The sequence below is a fragment of the Sitophilus oryzae genome, unplaced genomic scaffold (genome assembly GCF_002938485.1).
Source record: "Sitophilus oryzae breed Bouriz unplaced genomic scaffold, Soryzae_2.0 scaffold_476_pilon_pilon, whole genome shotgun sequence".
NCBI classification, from domain to species: Eukaryota; Metazoa; Arthropoda; class Insecta; order Coleoptera; family Curculionidae; genus Sitophilus; species Sitophilus oryzae.
The window spans coordinates 642,286-660,322 of NW_022147058.1; the positions used below are offsets into that span (position 1 = coordinate 642,286).

The 18,037-nt window shown below is 31.4% G+C and overlaps 1 protein-coding gene across 3 annotated transcripts in view; it reads left to right on the forward strand.

The window, feature by feature from the left end:
• The window catches only part of LOC115886266 (serine/threonine-protein kinase Genghis Khan), a 94,730-nt gene extending 77,860 nt beyond the window's left edge, over nucleotides 1-16,870 (forward strand). For 2 of the 3 annotated variants that reach the window (XM_030905358.1, XM_030905359.1), the window contains 8 exons: nucleotides 1,389-1,562; nucleotides 1,618-1,798; nucleotides 7,874-8,062; nucleotides 8,113-8,298; nucleotides 8,352-8,460; nucleotides 8,520-8,691; nucleotides 10,406-10,639; nucleotides 16,085-16,870. In XM_030905358.1, coding sequence (XP_030761218.1) covers nucleotides 1,389-1,562; nucleotides 1,618-1,798; nucleotides 7,874-8,062; nucleotides 8,113-8,298; nucleotides 8,352-8,460; nucleotides 8,520-8,691; nucleotides 10,406-10,639; nucleotides 16,085-16,198 — 1,359 coding nt within the window. In that variant the 3' untranslated portion in view covers nucleotides 16,199-16,870. Of the gene's footprint in view, nucleotides 1-1,388; nucleotides 1,563-1,617; nucleotides 1,799-7,873; nucleotides 8,063-8,112; nucleotides 8,299-8,351; nucleotides 8,461-8,519; nucleotides 8,692-10,405; nucleotides 10,640-10,777; nucleotides 10,888-16,084 lie in introns of all 3 variants that reach the window. The other variant, XR_004050865.1, reaches the window with a different exon arrangement.
• The last annotated feature ends 1,167 nt before the right edge of the window (nucleotides 16,871-18,037 follow it).

Consider the following 18,037-nt stretch of genomic DNA (forward strand, 5'->3'; position numbering starts at 1 on the left):
ACACCAGTGTTGAAATGAACACCGGTGTTGAGATAAACACCAGCGTCGGTGTTGACACCGGTACACCGACTGAAACACCAGTGGTCATCAACACCTAACACCGGTGTTCAAATCTCAACACCGAAAAGGTCTACTCTACCCTCCACTGCGGCTGCGAGGACCCATTGTGTCTAAATTTATTAGATTAATTAGACTATAGATGGCTATTAATTTTAATTAAAGTCATAATTTTTGCTGTATTAAAATGTACCAGAAAATTTATTTACTTCAATGTTACAGAAAGGGTTATACTAGTTATCGGAAAGGATGATACTTTGCAACAGCAAAAAATATTACGTTAGTCGAACTTAATAATAACCATCTATCTATAAGAATATGGTGGGTTCATACAGCCAAATAAAATAAAATAAGAATAAAATAAAATAAAATAAGAAAGTTGGTTATATGGGATACCGTACGTGCGTTCATACAGTCAAATAAAATAACAAATAAAATAAGAAGTCTTTATCTTTTAACTTCTTGTTTTATTTTATGTGAAAACGGCTTTGCGCACGCTTAATTCTAACCTACAAATATTTTCAGTTTGGATTTAATTTATTTTATAATTTCACATAAGTAAAATGTATAATATAGTAGGCAACGAATAAATAAATATACTATAAATAGTAAAATTACTATAAACAATCGTAAAAGTTAACTTTTATCCAGCCTCATCGTACTGCGCATGAGCAAATATATATTTCTTATTTTATTTTATTTGACTGTATGAACGCACACAAATAAGAATTCCTTATTTCTTATTTTATTTTATTCTTATTTTATTTTATTTGGCTGTATGAACCCACCATGAAAATGAAATAATAATGTCATATAAACGCGGTTTGATTTTTAAGACGTCTAAAAAATACAACCGTATTTTCATATTTTTTTATATTTCTCTAAAACGGTATGGAAATTTAAATATGTAAAAACAGGATTTACTATTATAGAACACTCAAATTTATTTTATAAACAACGCATTTTTCTCAAAATGATAATATTAAAAAAAATCTCTTGTAAAGATTATCCAGAGACATACTGTCATCATCGATCATTTAGAAAGTTGAAGATTTTTTGAGATACACGAATTATTTTAATATCCATTTGTATTCCTTTTATAGAAATATCCATTTATATAAAAGGATCTTTTTTGGATATTAAAATAACTGGTGTAAATATCCAAATAAAAGGATAATTACAATTTTTATTAAATTTCGGCTTATTGCAAATTTTAACTACTTAAATAACGCTGCCTTGTGTGTATCTTTAACATTTATTATTAATTCGGTTGCTTAAGTCGCCGTACAGAGCATCGCATTCCAAGAAGAAAATTAATTCATCGTTTGTAGGTTGTTGTTAGTGGGAAGCAGAAGCAGGTGCGATTAGTGCCTATTAGGGCTTTAGATGGTGATGAAGTCGAATGGATTAAGGTGACAGAAAGCAAAGGGTGTTCTGTTCTTACAGTAGGGCCTATTTTAATGGCGCCACTTACTTTTGTTTTGTGTATTGCTATTAAAAAACAAGTAAGTTTCGATTATATTTATATTTTTCTAATATACTATAAAAATTTCGTTCTAGAACTCTTCAGTGATAGTTATTTATGAAATTACGAGAACAAGAACGCGTCATCAAAGAGCTCATGAGATTAGCATTCCAATTAATGTGCAATCGCTTCAACTTTTCTCTGACGGAAAATTATGCGTTGGATCGCCATCTTCTTTTACGATATATAATATTCAAAGTGGAGAATTAACTATGTGTAAGTTGTTGACTGCGTGTAGTGTTGTTTACGAATTCTTATTTGTTATTTTGTGTGTTTAAACCCTAAACCCTAGATCATATTATATACTTACGTGGATAAATCAACGCCATAAGTTTAGCATTAAAAAATATGTCTCCAACATCACGACATACCATTTTCAAACCTTCTTTATTGCCCTTATGAAATGTTCAACAGGTTTGTCTTTCTCGGGGACCTTACTTTGTGCATGCACATTAAAAGTTGCACGTATTTCCAAAATTATGGTTGGGCACTAACCCTAGGATAATTGTCAAATAATAGGAAGGAAATAATAAGGACAACATTGCTGAACACGGCGCAATGTGACCAACATAGCGATAATAAAATTCGGTTTAAACTAGTTTTTACAGCTTTAATCTAAATAAAATATCTGTTACAATCATTTGTTCTATAAAGTAAAATGAAGAGCTGCTCGGTATCTTAAATTATACAACAAATTTAAACATTTTTGCCAAAATTTCATTTAGTCAGGTTTATAAACTTTAATGTCAATGTCGATATGATTGATGACGTGCATCGGAAGATGATTTGCGATTACAATACTCGTAAAAATGACTAGAAAGTGTTTAGTGTGTGAAAGTTCTAATATAAAGGTTCTCGAATTATCTTTTCATAGGCAAGTAAAGTATTCAGTTGTTCTTTTATTTATATTAAGCTACATGCATACTTTCTGGTTAGATTTCCTAAGAATATTGATATTCGTACAGAGTGGCTAAATTCTGTATTTTTTATGTAATTTAATTTTTGTGACAGTAAACATTCAATTTATTGTTCAAATATAAGCATTTTACAAATTAAATTTTTAAAATTAATATTCAAATTTGGCGCGCGGACGATATGTCCTCGACAAGGATGGATAGAGTAGAAGGACCTCGTGTGCAACAAAAAAAGGAGATAAATGGAAGTCGTTGATATGCTTGCGACAGTTTCCATAGTGATATACTTATCCACGTAATAATATAATATTAATTATATGATCTAGGGTTTAAACAGAAAAATAACATGCAATAAGAAATAATGTTTGTTATTTGCTGACGTACCTAACAACGAAATAAAATTAAATAATTGGTTTTAATTGGCCGATTTACGTATCGGTATAAATATATTTTTCTTGAATTCTATCATTAACGATTTCTGAATTACAGCCGTCGTTCTCTTATTGGACTACCTTTTATATATTTAATTATAATAATGTGAGTTTGCATGCATTTATTTTGTGCAATTCTATTGGCTGGTAAGAAAAAGTTAACTAGACGCCTATTTATTACACAAAGAAAACATGAATATATCTGAACCTTTAGCCTAGCTCCTCCGATAAAATATAATTTAAATTATTAAGGTGCATTAACAGATCGTTTTTTATTTTATCGCAAATATCCGCTTAGGCCAGTAAGCGAGGGTTTTAGGGTCCGAATTCTGAACACCTGCACCGATTGACGTGAAATTTTTACAATGAATAGAGATATATGTAAGAAACCAAAGTTACATAGTAGGGATGAGTGCTTTCACCCTGGGGGTGAGCGCCACCCCTTCTCGGGGGTCAAAAATAAATCGCCCATTTTAATTGCAAAAATCAATAAAAGGAAGAATTCTAAGCAAAAAATGTTCTATAACATTTTTTTAGAAAATTATTATTTTCCGAGTTATTTAGGATTCAAAATGTTGATTTTTCGTCTAAAAACTGCATATTTTTCTGCTATTTTTTATAAATAACTCGGAAACGTTGCGTTTTATCGCAAAACTCATATAAAGCAAAAATGAAGCTTTTGGAATAACTAAATGATCCATTTTTTGTTGATTACCGTAGGTGTAACAATAGCCGAGTTATCACTCCGTAAAGATGATTTTTTATTTTTCGAAAACTAAATTACAACATTTTATCGTAAAATAATGCGAAAGAATACATTTTCGAAGAAAATGAATATGACCTTTTAAATGCTTTTTTAAAAAAGTTTGTAGCTCAAAAACTCGCGGAGTTATGATAAAAATAAAATGGTCACCTCATTATTTAAGAAAAAAAAATGAACAACAAAATCTATGACTAAAATCATAAAAATAAAACTAAGCGTAATACATGTACAGTTGGCTATATTTAAGTACTAACAATGGGCTCTGCAAGTTCGAGCGGTTTAGAATGCCTAAATTTGGAAAAAAGTTGAAAATAATGAAAAATTTTTATTTTTTATTTTAGAGCAAGATACGTAAAAAATGCAAAAGAGTAAAATTGAAGGTCTTTTTTGCAATATTTTTACTCTCTTTCAATTTTTCTGTAGATCTCTATTTCGTAGATATTACGTTTTATTAGTTTGACTTGCGTGTAAGGACCACCTTCTTTGAGGCCCTAAAACCCAAAAATCTCGTGAAAATGAAGAGTTCAAGACTGTGTAACTGTAGAGGTTAATTTGTAGCTTGTGTAATTTTCTACAAACTGATAGTTTTTATTTTTATGATTTTAGTCGTAGATTTTGTTGTTAATATTTTTTGGAAAAAATGAGGTGGCCATTTTATTTTTATCATAACTCCGCAAGTTTTTGAGCTACAAACTTGAAAAGACCCTTAAAAAAGACATTTAAAAGGTCTTTTCAAGCACTTTAAAAACGGCCATATTCATTTTCTTCGAAAAATGTGTTCTTTCGCCATTATTTTGCGGTAAAATGTTGCAATTTAGTTTTCGAAAAATAAAAAATCAACTTTACAGATTGATAACTCGGCAATTATTACACCTACGGTAATCAACAAAAATATATAATCGATTCGTTATTCCAAAAGCTTCATTTTTGCTTTATATGAGTTTTGCGATAAAACGCAAGATTTTCGAGTTATTTATAAAAAATGGCAGAAAAATATGCAGTTTTTAGATGAAAAATTAACATTTTCAATCCTAAATAACTCGGAAATTACTAATTTTCTGAAAAAATGTTAGAGAACACTTTTTGCTTCGAATTCATCCCTGTATTGATTTTTGTAATTAAAATAGGTGATTTATTTTTCACCCCCGAGAAGGGTTGCTACTCACCCCCAGGGTGAAAGCACACATCCCTGCTATGTAATTTTTGTTTCATACATATATCTATTCACTGTTAAAATTTCACGTCAATCGGCGCGGGTGTCAAGAATTCGTAGGTAATACCCTATTTTTATCCTCGCTTACTGGCCTGGCTGTGTTAAGAGTATTCGCCGCGTTCGCTATGTTCCCGATAATAAAAACTTATTTTATTTTATAAAAGAGAGCAACGGCCTAGCTACGTTGAAACACCGGTTCCCATTAGAACACCGAAGTTAAGGGACGTAAGGCGATACTGGTGGATGGACGGGGGACCGGTTCGAAACTCTGTATCGTGCTGTTGTTCAAGGGAAAAGTGTAAAATCTATTGATACACACTGCTCATTCACGCCGGTTCGAGGCCGGATGAGATCGGATATCTCGTGAGTAAGAGTTGATTTAGATACTTCCTAAGTCGGTAGGCCTTTGACCGTGATATGGCCGAGGACCGCGGTTCGGATTCCGGGTAAACAAAGGAGGCCCGTCCAGATTAGCCCTGGCAGCAAAAAGGAGACGTTAACTGAAATCTTTACTTTATTTTATAAAAGAAAAGTCAGTATCTGCAAGAGCCCCTCAGTTTTTTCCTGTGGTCTTTTATAAAACTTGCTGTGGATTATTCCGTTTTAAATAGACGATTAATGAACGTCTATTACTAACCGATTATTAGATAATCTTTCTGTGACAAAACCAGGAAGATTCCAGATATAGAATATCACTTATGAATGAAGTTTAGCTCGGAACTCGTTCGGGGTTGATTTCACATTCAACTAAATATGAAAACATTTATTCACATATTTTCATATTTCACAACTGTGAATGTTGAATTAAGCAAAAAGCTGGACACAATTTTTGTTTTAACAGGAGCGGAGCGCATATTTGTAAACGACGCGACGTCCATGATCGCGATTCGGTTCTAGGCCGAACGATACCGCGTAAACAGCATACGATATCGCAAATCCGTATGGTAAATAGGATCCGTGGCTCCGAATTTTAACTGCCTTAACACCTTATAAACACCAGACGATATCGCGAAATTTATTAATGGGTTGCTCGTAATCAGCATTCAGGATGGCAAATTATGTTTGTCAACACAAATTAAACGAGCTAAAAATAAAAAAAGGTTTTTTTTCAAGCGGCCACCTCTTCCAATAACAACCACGCAGCAGTTATACGCACCACGTTAAGCAGCAATATGCTTAACTTTGGTGATCGTACGAAAAAAATACACGTTGACGTGCTGTTGATTCATAAAAATTTCGATTATTATAGATGACTATAAATTAAAACCTAAAATCGTGTCGAGAAATCAACAGAAAATAGATTAACAGATGACACTATTTTATGTTCATCCAACATACATACGTATGCAAATTACTTAAAACAAAATAGAGATGTAATATATTTTCCATCTCAATATAAATTTCTAATACCTAACTTTTCTTAAAAAAAATGTGTCCTTAACTATAAAAAATATTCATGAAGGAACTAAGTTACAATCTTCTTGATCTTGTACTAGAAAAAGTCAAATTTTACCTGCAAAGAAACTACACAAAGTGTAGTTTTTATTTTTAATTTTCGAAGTAAAGCAGGCCATTCTCTAAGCATTGGGTAAAATGTCCTGGAAATTTAAAACATTCTGTAACTTTATTCATTTCAGCCATTTTTTGGTTTCGATTTATAATCTGTTTTTTTTTAGTTAATTTGTTTTGAGTAATTTCTAATTACTCTGGTTAATTTGTGTAACTTACCTCAATTTTCTTCTTTTTAACGAAATTTGTTCTAATAATTTCTTTATTTTAACTTATATCACAGATTAGGTATCCTATAAGTATACAGATAAAAATCTTGTCCCTAATTCGTGGTACGAAATTTGTTTTTTATGATGTTGAGCAAACGAGTAAATTTTCTTGTGCGCAAAAATAAACTCCCGTTTAAACAGCGTAATAACTGGGCTGGTCACAAGGTCGGTCAGGCGCTGTGCACAATTTTAGAGGCCATAAGTGGGCGTGCTTGTGCGCAAACTAGTAACCTAACTAGTGCGCGAAACCGAAAATTGGAACCACGAAAAACAATGCTTTTGACGATAAGTTTATAATCTGTATAATCTGTGCTTATATACTCGTGGTTTGGGGCAAATTATTTTTTTTGCAAAATATTCAGTACTGTATTCTTTGGTAGACATCTTGTACTTGCGAATCTTGCGATCTTGAATGCTGATTACGAGAAACCAATCAACAAATTTCGCGATATCGTCTGCTGTTTATAAGGGGAGTTAAAGCAGTTAAAATTTGGATTCACGGATGCTATTTACTCGACGGACTTGCGATATCGTATGCTGTTTACGCGGCATCGTTCGGCCTAGAAACAAATCGCGATCATGGCCGTTGTTTACAAATATGCGAACGGGGCTGGGCTAAATATTGAAATATTTCAATCACACTTTATATGGATCTTATTAAAGTAGTCAATAGTCATTTATGCACTAGCCTTGGCAAATTTTAGGAATCTATTTTTTGAGCCCTAGGGGCCCGTCAATTTTTTTTTAATTTAATTTTTGGCATAGAACATAGTCACAATCAGTCTCAACTTTTCCATAATAGCCCAATTTGTTTTTCGGAAAAAAACATTGTCGTTTTCGGCCCACCCTACTGCACACTTTTTTGCCAAAAATAATTAGCATCGCCAATTACACAATATGTATATAAAAATGAACCTTTCTAGCAAAAGAAAATACAAAAATGTATATTTTTTCATTCAAGTAACGTTTTCAATATATGTTAAAAACACCTATATCTCTAGAATTCATTGCGAATTTTCGCTACTATGTAAATTACGTATATAAAAGATTTTATTTAGCTACATTAGCAGTTCGCTTCTATATAAACTTAACTTAATGAGTACTAAATGTGTTTAAAATATTTTTATAATTTTAAAACTGTGGTAAACCAATGAACTTTAAAAGTATTTATGTTTAAAAATATTACTTTTAGCTTTACTTCATCCAGAAAATCCACTTTGCGCTACGTTATCATGTAGTTCGGTCGAAGCTCTAAAAGTAATAGAGTTGCCAAGAAGAGAATATCTTTTAGTTTTTAGTACTTTGGCTGCTTATGTGGATAAGCATGGTCGTAAGTCCAGAGACCGAGAGATAATGTATCCTGCGGTGCCGACAGCAGTTGGTAAGTTTTTTTATAAATGTAATTTAAATAATATAATGATGTATATTTAGCTTACAGAGATGGTCATTTAGTAGTCTATAGTGAAACTCATATAGATATATTCAATTGTGCTACTGGTGAATGGGTCCAAACGTTAAATATTAAAAGATCGAAACCTTTGAATGACAGTGGCAGTCTGTCTTTGTGTGTTTTACACGATTTACCTCACCTTTTATATTTGTCAAATGTTCATCAGCGTAAGTTTGTTATTATATTTTACTAGTAATGAATTAAAAATAAATTATTTTAGGAGAGTTAATTAATTTAGAAAACATAGTAAGTTTGGATAATGAAGGCAGAGTTATACAAAAACCTAGAAGAAGGTTTTCTCTTAGAGAAGGAAACCGTTCAAGTAGATTGTGAGTTACTTTTTACAATTCTAGTGCAAAGTTTTATAAAGAACTCTCAAACGTTTCAGAAATACCGATAGATTATCCAAGCTAATATCAGCTCCCACCAATTTTAACCACATAAGCCATGTGGGACCAGGTGACACTATTCAGCAACAGAGACTGATTGACTTACCTACTTCTTTAGTTGATCAACATTCCGACCAAATATCATATGGTGCACCAGCTATTCAAGCTAGGGTATGACAATTTTATTTTAATGTACGACTATAAAATAGTCTTAACATTTCTTTTTTAAATAAACACAAAAGAAATGCTGTTTATAAAAAACTATATTTTTTTTACTTTTTTTATAAAGCAGTATATGTATTTGTATTTAACAGGGTCTTGATTCTAAATCTTTTTGACCCTTAGAAACAATGTGAAAGTTTTAAATAAAAAGACAATCGTTGTCAATAATTCAATTTAATGTAAAACAGCCAAATCTTACCAAAGTAGTATTTTTGGACACATTTTAGGTGATGTTTCTAATAAATGTGTCTGTTTTTTGACACAAAACGGTATGCCACAAATAGAAAACATTTTCGAAACCTGTATATTTTATATGGCTTTATTACATGTATTTCCAATGTGGAGGCACTAGCCGTTTCCTGAAATGTTTCGATGCGGAATCAAAACTTTTAGTGCAAATGTTTCGAAACATTTTTTGCAATTTGTGTCCAAGATGTTCCCGTTTTCAGCAGCCACTGTTTCGAAATGTGAAGAAACAAAATACCAAACTAAAATAGTCTATGTCTGTGTGTCGATTTCAAAATGAAAACAACCATCAACAATGTCATCCTCCGCCATTTTTTTTTGTCTTAAAATCTTTGTTTTTAGGTTTTCTCGCACAAAAAATGTCTGGCAAAAGCAAATTCATCGTTTAATTTAATAATGTACTTTCATATTTTTAATGTCCCTTCTATATATAATTATTTGTTGCTACAAAATATTTTTGTTTGAAATATAGATTTTTATTTTTATTTCTTTATCTCATGGTTCTGAAAATAAAAATATATAAGTCAATGTAAGTAGAACGCGTTCTTCTGAGTTTAAAAGCTCAACAGCCGATAAAAACATATATTTTTAGTTAAAAACGCTATCACTAGCCAACATGGCGGAATGTTAATTCATTATTTTATAAAATTGACATGGTGTCGGACACAAATCATCTACATTATATCATATTTTTAACTAAAAAACTTGTGTTTTGGCAACTCGAAATTTGGCGCGTGTGCATGAAAATCCTGTTGAACCAAAAGGATAGACTTATGCAAGATTGATATTCCTATTTTTTTTTAGCTTCACTTTACACTTATTGTGCATATGCGGTACTAGCAATATATTCTTATAATATATTTGATTTTTACTCACCATATGTTCTTCCTTCTGCTTTTTTAATTATTATAGTACTATAAAAACTTGAAGAATGCTTAAATGCAAAAACTACAGAACAAAATCCAAATAATAAAGTAAGGATATGTTCTCTTATTTATATTATATATTATATAATATAGAATATCAAATATATTATAGAAATTTTTCAGGCACTAAACGGCTACGAAATCTGTAAATGTGAGCCACATCTGTTAAACCATATTTTGGTAAAATGTTTCGAAACAAAAAGCGATTTATATTACCAAACATATGTATCCAAAATGTGAGGAAACTGTTTCGCAACGTTTCTCAGCAGAGATTTTGTGTCTAAAAATGCTACTTGGGTAGGCCAACTGGTAATGATAAAGCGGATGCCTTTAATTTTTATATCCTAGCAAATTTATTCCTCTGAAATTGGTCGAAATTCTTGAATCGATTGCGTCGACATTTTTCCCACTAGGATTAATCTCGACTGTCCAAAGATTTAGACTTCTAGACCTAGTTGCCTTCTACAATAATTGAAAACAAATATTTATAGCCGATCAAACAGGCTCCCTTACCGCCTGTTCCGTCTGGTAAACAGCGTCCCTGGTTAGAAATTTCCAACCCGATGCCTATACGTACCCAACCACCCAGCTATAATGGTGCGAAAAGAGCAGCACCACCGCGGCCGCGAGATTTGCCGCCAGCTCTGCCTCGTCCAACTGAAACGTCGCTTTCACCGGATCCAGCTAGTATAGGAAGTATGTCTTCCTTACATGATATGATTAAGGTAAATATTATATAATTCATTCATAATTTAAGTAATAACGTCAATAACTATTGGACAATGGACGTTAAGACGTAATACACATTAGTCCAAGCTGTTTGTTTTTTATTTTGTTTTGCTCTATAAATATATCATTCATAGGTAGGACAGCACAAAACCACTTTATGACAGATAAGGAAGATAAAGAAAAACCTATTTACTGTTTGTGTCCATTCTACATAGGTTGGATTATGATGAATGGATATTTACATGTATGTTTTGGGATCCGTGTGCTATTAGTATCAAATTTTAATTAGCGATATTAACAAGTGTTTAAATTATAGACATAAAATATGTAGAATTTCTCTTATAAACTGAAATACTTCTAAAAAGTAGTGTTGGGCTAAAACGTGAATTTGCATTAACAGGTATATCTGTGAGCGTGAATTTTTATTCGCCGCGAAATTATTTTGTGAACGTGAGTTATACCGTTAATGTTATGCTATTGTTATAATTTCACAGTAAACCTGTTCGTGATATTCTCTTAACTGTTACTTTTTAACTTCGACTGCGATTTCACTATCAATCTTTCAGATATAGCAACTAGTTTATGACGCTGACTGCGACGGAAGACCACCGTATAGTAACAACACTAAAGTACGCCCTTCTGTTCATTTTGTTATGGAAAAATAATGATATTATTTATTTATAATATATGTATTAAGAATAATAGTAATAGTAATTTTTTTAAACATATTTTGTGTCTATATTTTTCCTTTTAGTAGTGTTAATTTTAACTGTTTGATTCTAACCACAAATAAACAAGTTTTCGTACCAACCGTAAAAAAATAGTGTGTATACTATGTGCGCATATTTGAAGTGGAACTTCAAATATGCGCACAATCAATTCTTAATTTCGTCTGCCTGTCCGTCTGAGAACTCCATTCGGGTACCTCTATCCACGTGCCAATTTTTGTTCCAATCGACCCATAATTAAAAAAAATCTTAATGATTTCGTTCATTTAGAGACATCGGTTCGAAACATCGAGGGCGTCATCCTGTAACCCGTCCCCAATTATGCCGAAATCGACCGACATTTTTCTTCAATATTAATAATCCGACCCTGATGAAGATGTAAATGAAACGTCGTATCCGACTTTGCAGGGTGGGACCCTATGCACCGTCGCTCAATTAGCCTAACCACCAAACCAAATCAACTTTTGACGTTTCTTACTTACGTCAAATGTAACTGTCAAAGTGACACGTGTCCGTACACGGTAAAGTTGGCCTTGGTCCAGTCTATCGACATACCAAATTTCATTTAAATCATACGATTTTTTTATTTGATTCATTGATGATGGTGTTTCGTAGTGCACGAAACGGGAAAATTTCATGAAATAATCTAACCGAGAAGAGAGAGTTTCAACCCCCTAGCTCACAGGGTCCATGTTACGATGCTCCAAGATCAACAAGTCAACGGTACCCCTTTTCTTGACGCTAGCTCTTGTGCCACAGTCTTCAGTTTTTAGTCCCATCGCGCGTAAAGAAGTTTCACTTCAAAAAACATTCCTTGGCGACTACTAGTCGCAGACCTGGGTAAAATTTTCTTCCTTTTGGACCAATATTGCAGTAGCATTCTAAATAACAATTATTCTATAGAGTGTTTCAAAAACATGTGCCGTATCTCGTGGGGAGATTCCTCACGTAAAAATAAGATGTATTTTTCATATCAACATAGGTCCGATTCTGCTTTGTTTCGTAGCTACAGGGTGTTGAAGTCTTAATAATCTTTCGATTTATTATAATTATAACGCTCAATAACGCGACAAAAATGAGACATTTTTATGAAACATTTTCCACTGTTTTAACTTCGTTTGAATCTTGGATTAACGTGTTTACATAATATGGACAACGTGAAAATGAATTGGTTTGTGTGCCTCCCAGCGAATATGGCTGACCGGTCAGTGACGTCATTCTGGAATAGTCTATAAAGTTTACATTTCTAACCACAATTTCTCTTGACGGATGATAACACAGCCACACAAAGAAAAAGAAAAGTGGCCTATGCCTTTTACCAGACCAGCATATCCTATAGCATTTTTCGACGCTGAGCACGAATCCGCTATGAGATCTGACGTCGGATTGGCACAATTCAATATTTCGAAAATCGCACGGATCTTAACCAAAATCGGTATAGGGAGATTTTTATTTACATTAGATTATAGTGTTACATATGAAAAAAAAAACATTTTTTAAAAAAAATTTCCAACTACATTTTCCCATATACATATCAAATAATATACAGGTTGTTAACTCAACAGTTACTTATAGGGGAACAGAATGGCAACACTGCCTATTGAGACGCACTTATAGGGTTTTCTGCCGACTCGTCGCGTCGTCTATCGACGAGCGGGCCGAGGTTACCATATTTCAACCATAAAGCTCTTGCCGCGAGTGATAAACAAATTAACAACCTGTATACAGATTATCACCTATCCCTGCAATGTGTTGGAGTTGAAGCCGAGTTAGAGACAACTAGATAACCGGTCCATGTATATTTCACATAAGTTTGTCTGATAGGCAGAGACTGGCGCAACAGCGCAACTCTAAAATTAATATCGGTTAGCCCTTACTCTGAGGATTAGCCAATTGTCGAACGGGAGCGCAAACGAGACCCGTATGAATTTGGACGGAGCCGTACGAATGAACAGCTGGAGCTAGCGTCTAGTGTCTTATAAGACGACACTAAAACTCACCATACCCTAGACAAGGAAAGAGAGTCTCTCTTTCCTTCTCTAAGGACAAAATACTCGGAAGCTGAACCGCGCAACCGCGGTATACGTCAAACTCAGCTGAACTTTGCCGTTGATGGACTTTGTAAACAACGGCACTTTTATAATTATCAGAGTAAATATGGCCCTATTTAAAAACAAAGTTAAAACTCAAAATAATACAAAAAATACCTACTAAAAGCATTTAAAGAAGATTTACAATTTGTGAATGCGTTTTGGGGATCCAGCGATTCATAGAACTTTGATAATTAATATTACAGACTGGATTATTTTTTAATTTGTATTGTTTCACTTAATTTTGTGAAAAACACTATAATAAGAAGAAACGTATTATTTGCCCACTGTGTACTCTAAATATGGTAGTCTGTATATAGTTTGTGGAAGTTGCCGTATATTGCAACAACATTTGAAGGTAAACACCATGAAGTAAAATTGGAAATGGAAACACATAACTTTGCCTATGACTTTGATACTAAGGAAAGCTATAAACTGTGGTATGAAAAACAGAAGATCAAGATAAATTATGCATTCGCCAAGAAAATATAATGAGTATGTGGAAAAAAAACTTACAATTATTATCGTAATCATAGGTAAAATAGATTGGGTTAGATATAGTTCAGTAAAAAGACCATATAATGAGCCATAAAAGGAAAATGGATAAGCAAGAATTATTCCCAACAAAGTGAAAGAGGTTATTGGTTTAAGGCTTTATTTCGTTTGTTTTTGGTCTTACTTAAGTAAATATGTATTGACTGTTGGTTAAGGGTTTTATATTTATTTTGTACTACTTATGCTACTAACCTGTATAATGTGGTATTGTTTATTGTTAAAATTATTGTATTGTATTGTTGTAATTACTGTATTTTCTTGACATAGAACAGCCATAAGTTTCTGATAAGAAACTGCAACATTCTAATAAAGTCTGTGATTATTAGAACTATAAATGTTTTTTTATTTCTAATATGTTACAGTAATTAAGCTAACAAATTTTCCCAAAATGTTTATTTCCCCATGAAAATGTGATTCAATTTAAGAACTGATATTTTAATAAAAGATTTGAGAGTAGAATCTACATATATAAAATGCTAATGTTTATCTGTGTCGTCTCTACTGAAGTAATGACTTGCTCTAGAAAGTTGCTATTTTTACTAAAAGATAGCTAATTGACTCTTCTAAAAACTGTCGTCGCCGGACTTTTTGTTTTTCATTTAATTAAAAAAAAATAAAAAGTATTTTTTTCTGATGTCGTGGCGGATGCGCCAGGCTTCAACCAGTTTGAGAATAGTGAGCTCTCTCCAAGTAAAGCTATGGTTCTCACTTATGCATCAAATTAGATAGTGATTATGCAATCTGCAAATGAAACAATTTTTAATTTACACCAATAATCAATGCAACTTTGACTAAAATCACTTTAGTAAGGCTAATCACTAGGCTTTATAGGTATATTACCAAATATCAGCCAGATATAGATCAATTTTTAAATATAGCCAATTTCTAAAAATAGTCAAAAATTATAAAAACAAAATGAACAACCAAAACAGTCAACTACTGTTAACAATTTCGCATAATAAAATTATTGTCTGTGATTACTGTTCGATTCTCGATTATTCATAATGTTCAAAATTCCCGCAAAGCGCTTCTCGCCGAACAAAACCGAACTCTCCGTGTAGGATCCGAATGCTTCCGAGGTTTTGGTGAGTTTTAGTGTCGTCTTGTCTTATAGGTCTAGTTATCCGATCGATAATTCAAAATCCAGGCTTGCGCACTACTCTTGAGCAGAGCTAACTGAGCTAACTCCAGAAGATTTATAAACCCATTTCACCGGCTTGGCTTCACAGAATGCAGTTTGGAGTCAATATGGTTACTTTATAAATATATGCATTTTCCTGAATTTTTACGGATTTTCACCAAATTTTTGAGGTTAGAAAAAAATGAGATACGATGGCGTCATTCTGATATCGGATTCGTGCTCAGTGTTAGTTAGAAAAATACTAGAGGATATGATGGTCTGGTAAAAAGCATATACCACTTTTTTTGAGTGGCTGTGCAATCAAAGGTCAAAATGACATAATATTCGCTCATTATGAAGTATATTAGTGCCAAAAGTTCAAAGTTTGTCAACTCTTTCTACTAATTGAAAATTACTACCACTAATTTTGATGAATGCCCACATTGAAATTAGAGAAACTTAACTATGCTAATTGAAACCACTAATTTATTCTACTAACTTCGAGGTTCTGAATGAAGCTTAATGGTATTAAACACAAATAAGACGGAAATGGACTGATATATTTCATCTATGGTATATTGCCGGATTTAATTAAATTTTTAAAACTGACTACGAAGGCGTTTTGAATAGTATTTTGCCAACGGTTAGGCGATTAATACATTAATTTCTTGCTATATTCTAATATCCTCACTTAATATTTCAAATATGAAATAACGAACAGAAACAGCTGATGGCGATTTTATGACAATTAGAAATTTACCCAGTATGTGTAACACATATTTTAAGAATTTTTGATCCTTCGTAACATGCGTTTCATATAGGAAATTAAAAAAAACTATGCTTATTTAGTTTACTGGATGAAGCCGATTTTGAGAGTGTGATAAGTGATTTTTAATTTCTTGAAATATTTATCTTTTATGTAATACATTTTTATGGTATATTCAACAGGCAACGGAAAACAGAAACAGCCCTCGTCATTCTATAGCAAGCAACAACAGTTCAAATATATCTACGCCGCCTTCTCCTCATGCAGACCATCACAGTTCAAGCTATGACAGTTAAAAGGAGATAAGTAATATTGCATACGAACATTTTTGGTCTAAAAAATTAATACTTCAAAATTTGTATAAAATTTTATTCTCTAACGTATTTACTTGTATTTAAATCGACTACATTAGAATAAATCGTTCATTGAAATCGTTTTCTTATATATTTTACTAATCGGTATTTCATACAAAGGAACATTTTATTTACTGAATTAGTAACATTGATAATTAGAAAATCCGAACTAAATAAAAGTTAAAATGTTTCTCAAAAAATATTAAAATATTGTATTTCCGAAGAGTTTGAATTTTGAAAATTACACTAATGTGTAGTTTTCAGAATATGTAATAATATAGTAAATACTTTAAATAGTTACCTCAAATTCAAGGATTCATATTATAATTTTTTATATCAAATCTTTTTAGAATTTAAGACATGGCGCTGTACTTATTTTTTTTGTATATTTTTGTACCATTTCAAATAATTTATAATTATTTTATTTACTAATTGTATTTAGTTATCTATTGTATATTCTGCAAGTCAAATTAAAATTAGTTAAAAAAGAACTATTATTGAATACAACAATATTATTATTAGACATATAGGCAACGAATATTTGTTAATAATTATTGTTTTTTTAATAGTTTGAAAAAAAATACATGGTGATGAAGAAAGTATTGATATATATATATATATATATATATATATATATATATATATATATATATATATATATATATATATATATATATATATATATATATATATATATATATATATATATATATATATATATATATATATTTTATTTCTAATATATTTGTACTTTAACTGTTTCAATTGATGCAAATTCCCTCATGCGTTTCTTCTTATTTCACTGTAAATTATTTCAACCTGGGAATATCGCCACTAAAAAGTACAGAAATAAATACTTAAGGAGATGAGAATTGTTCTTTGTTCCAGAAATTTCTTTAGTGTACCGTGACTCATTGGCTTTTTTACTTAAAGATATATTTTTTAGTGTTAACTATTTGTCTTAGCAGCAATATTTCCAGAAGAGTCAATTACAAGTACTACTAATTTTTATTAATCTTATAATATTTATCTGGCAATCTTATTTAACTAATTAATATCTTAGATTTCATATGATAGAGATATATATATTTGAACAATCGATATACATATATAATAGCAATAGTTTCAGTACAATTTTTATTTAAATATTACTAAGACAATATAGTATTTGTGATATGTGACACAAATTAGACTTTTATACCTTTCAAGTTAATTTATAAAATAAAGAATGGTCACAATTACAGATACATTTTCTTTTTTGGTGTGTAATTTTGATTCAATGTTTTCCATAAGTATTATTTGTGATGATAAACACCTTTAAATTTTATAAATTAATTGCAATTAATATTTCAAATTTTTAACTTTGAGATGCATATGATATTATATTTAATTTATTAAGAATGTAATTTATTTTAAGAATATATATTTATACAATTTTATTAGTATTATATATGTTTAGGCAATATTCATTGTGTTAACAAATGTGTGTTTGTATTTATTATACTTTTATCTTTTTCAAAATATTTATTTACTTTTCATCGAAAGATATTTTTATCCTCTGGGATAATAAAAATTTTAAAAATATATATATTTTTTTATTTTAATCCATGATTAACAGATATTACTGTCACGAAAATTGAACGAAAATTCAATTCAGTATTAGACTAAGTCCACGGCCATACAGAAAGCCTTTTTTGCGTGTGATGCGTTTTTTCGTCTTTTTTTATATTAAGAATCGCTAAAAGCTAAACGCTTTTGGTCGGGCTACTCTTATATAATCCT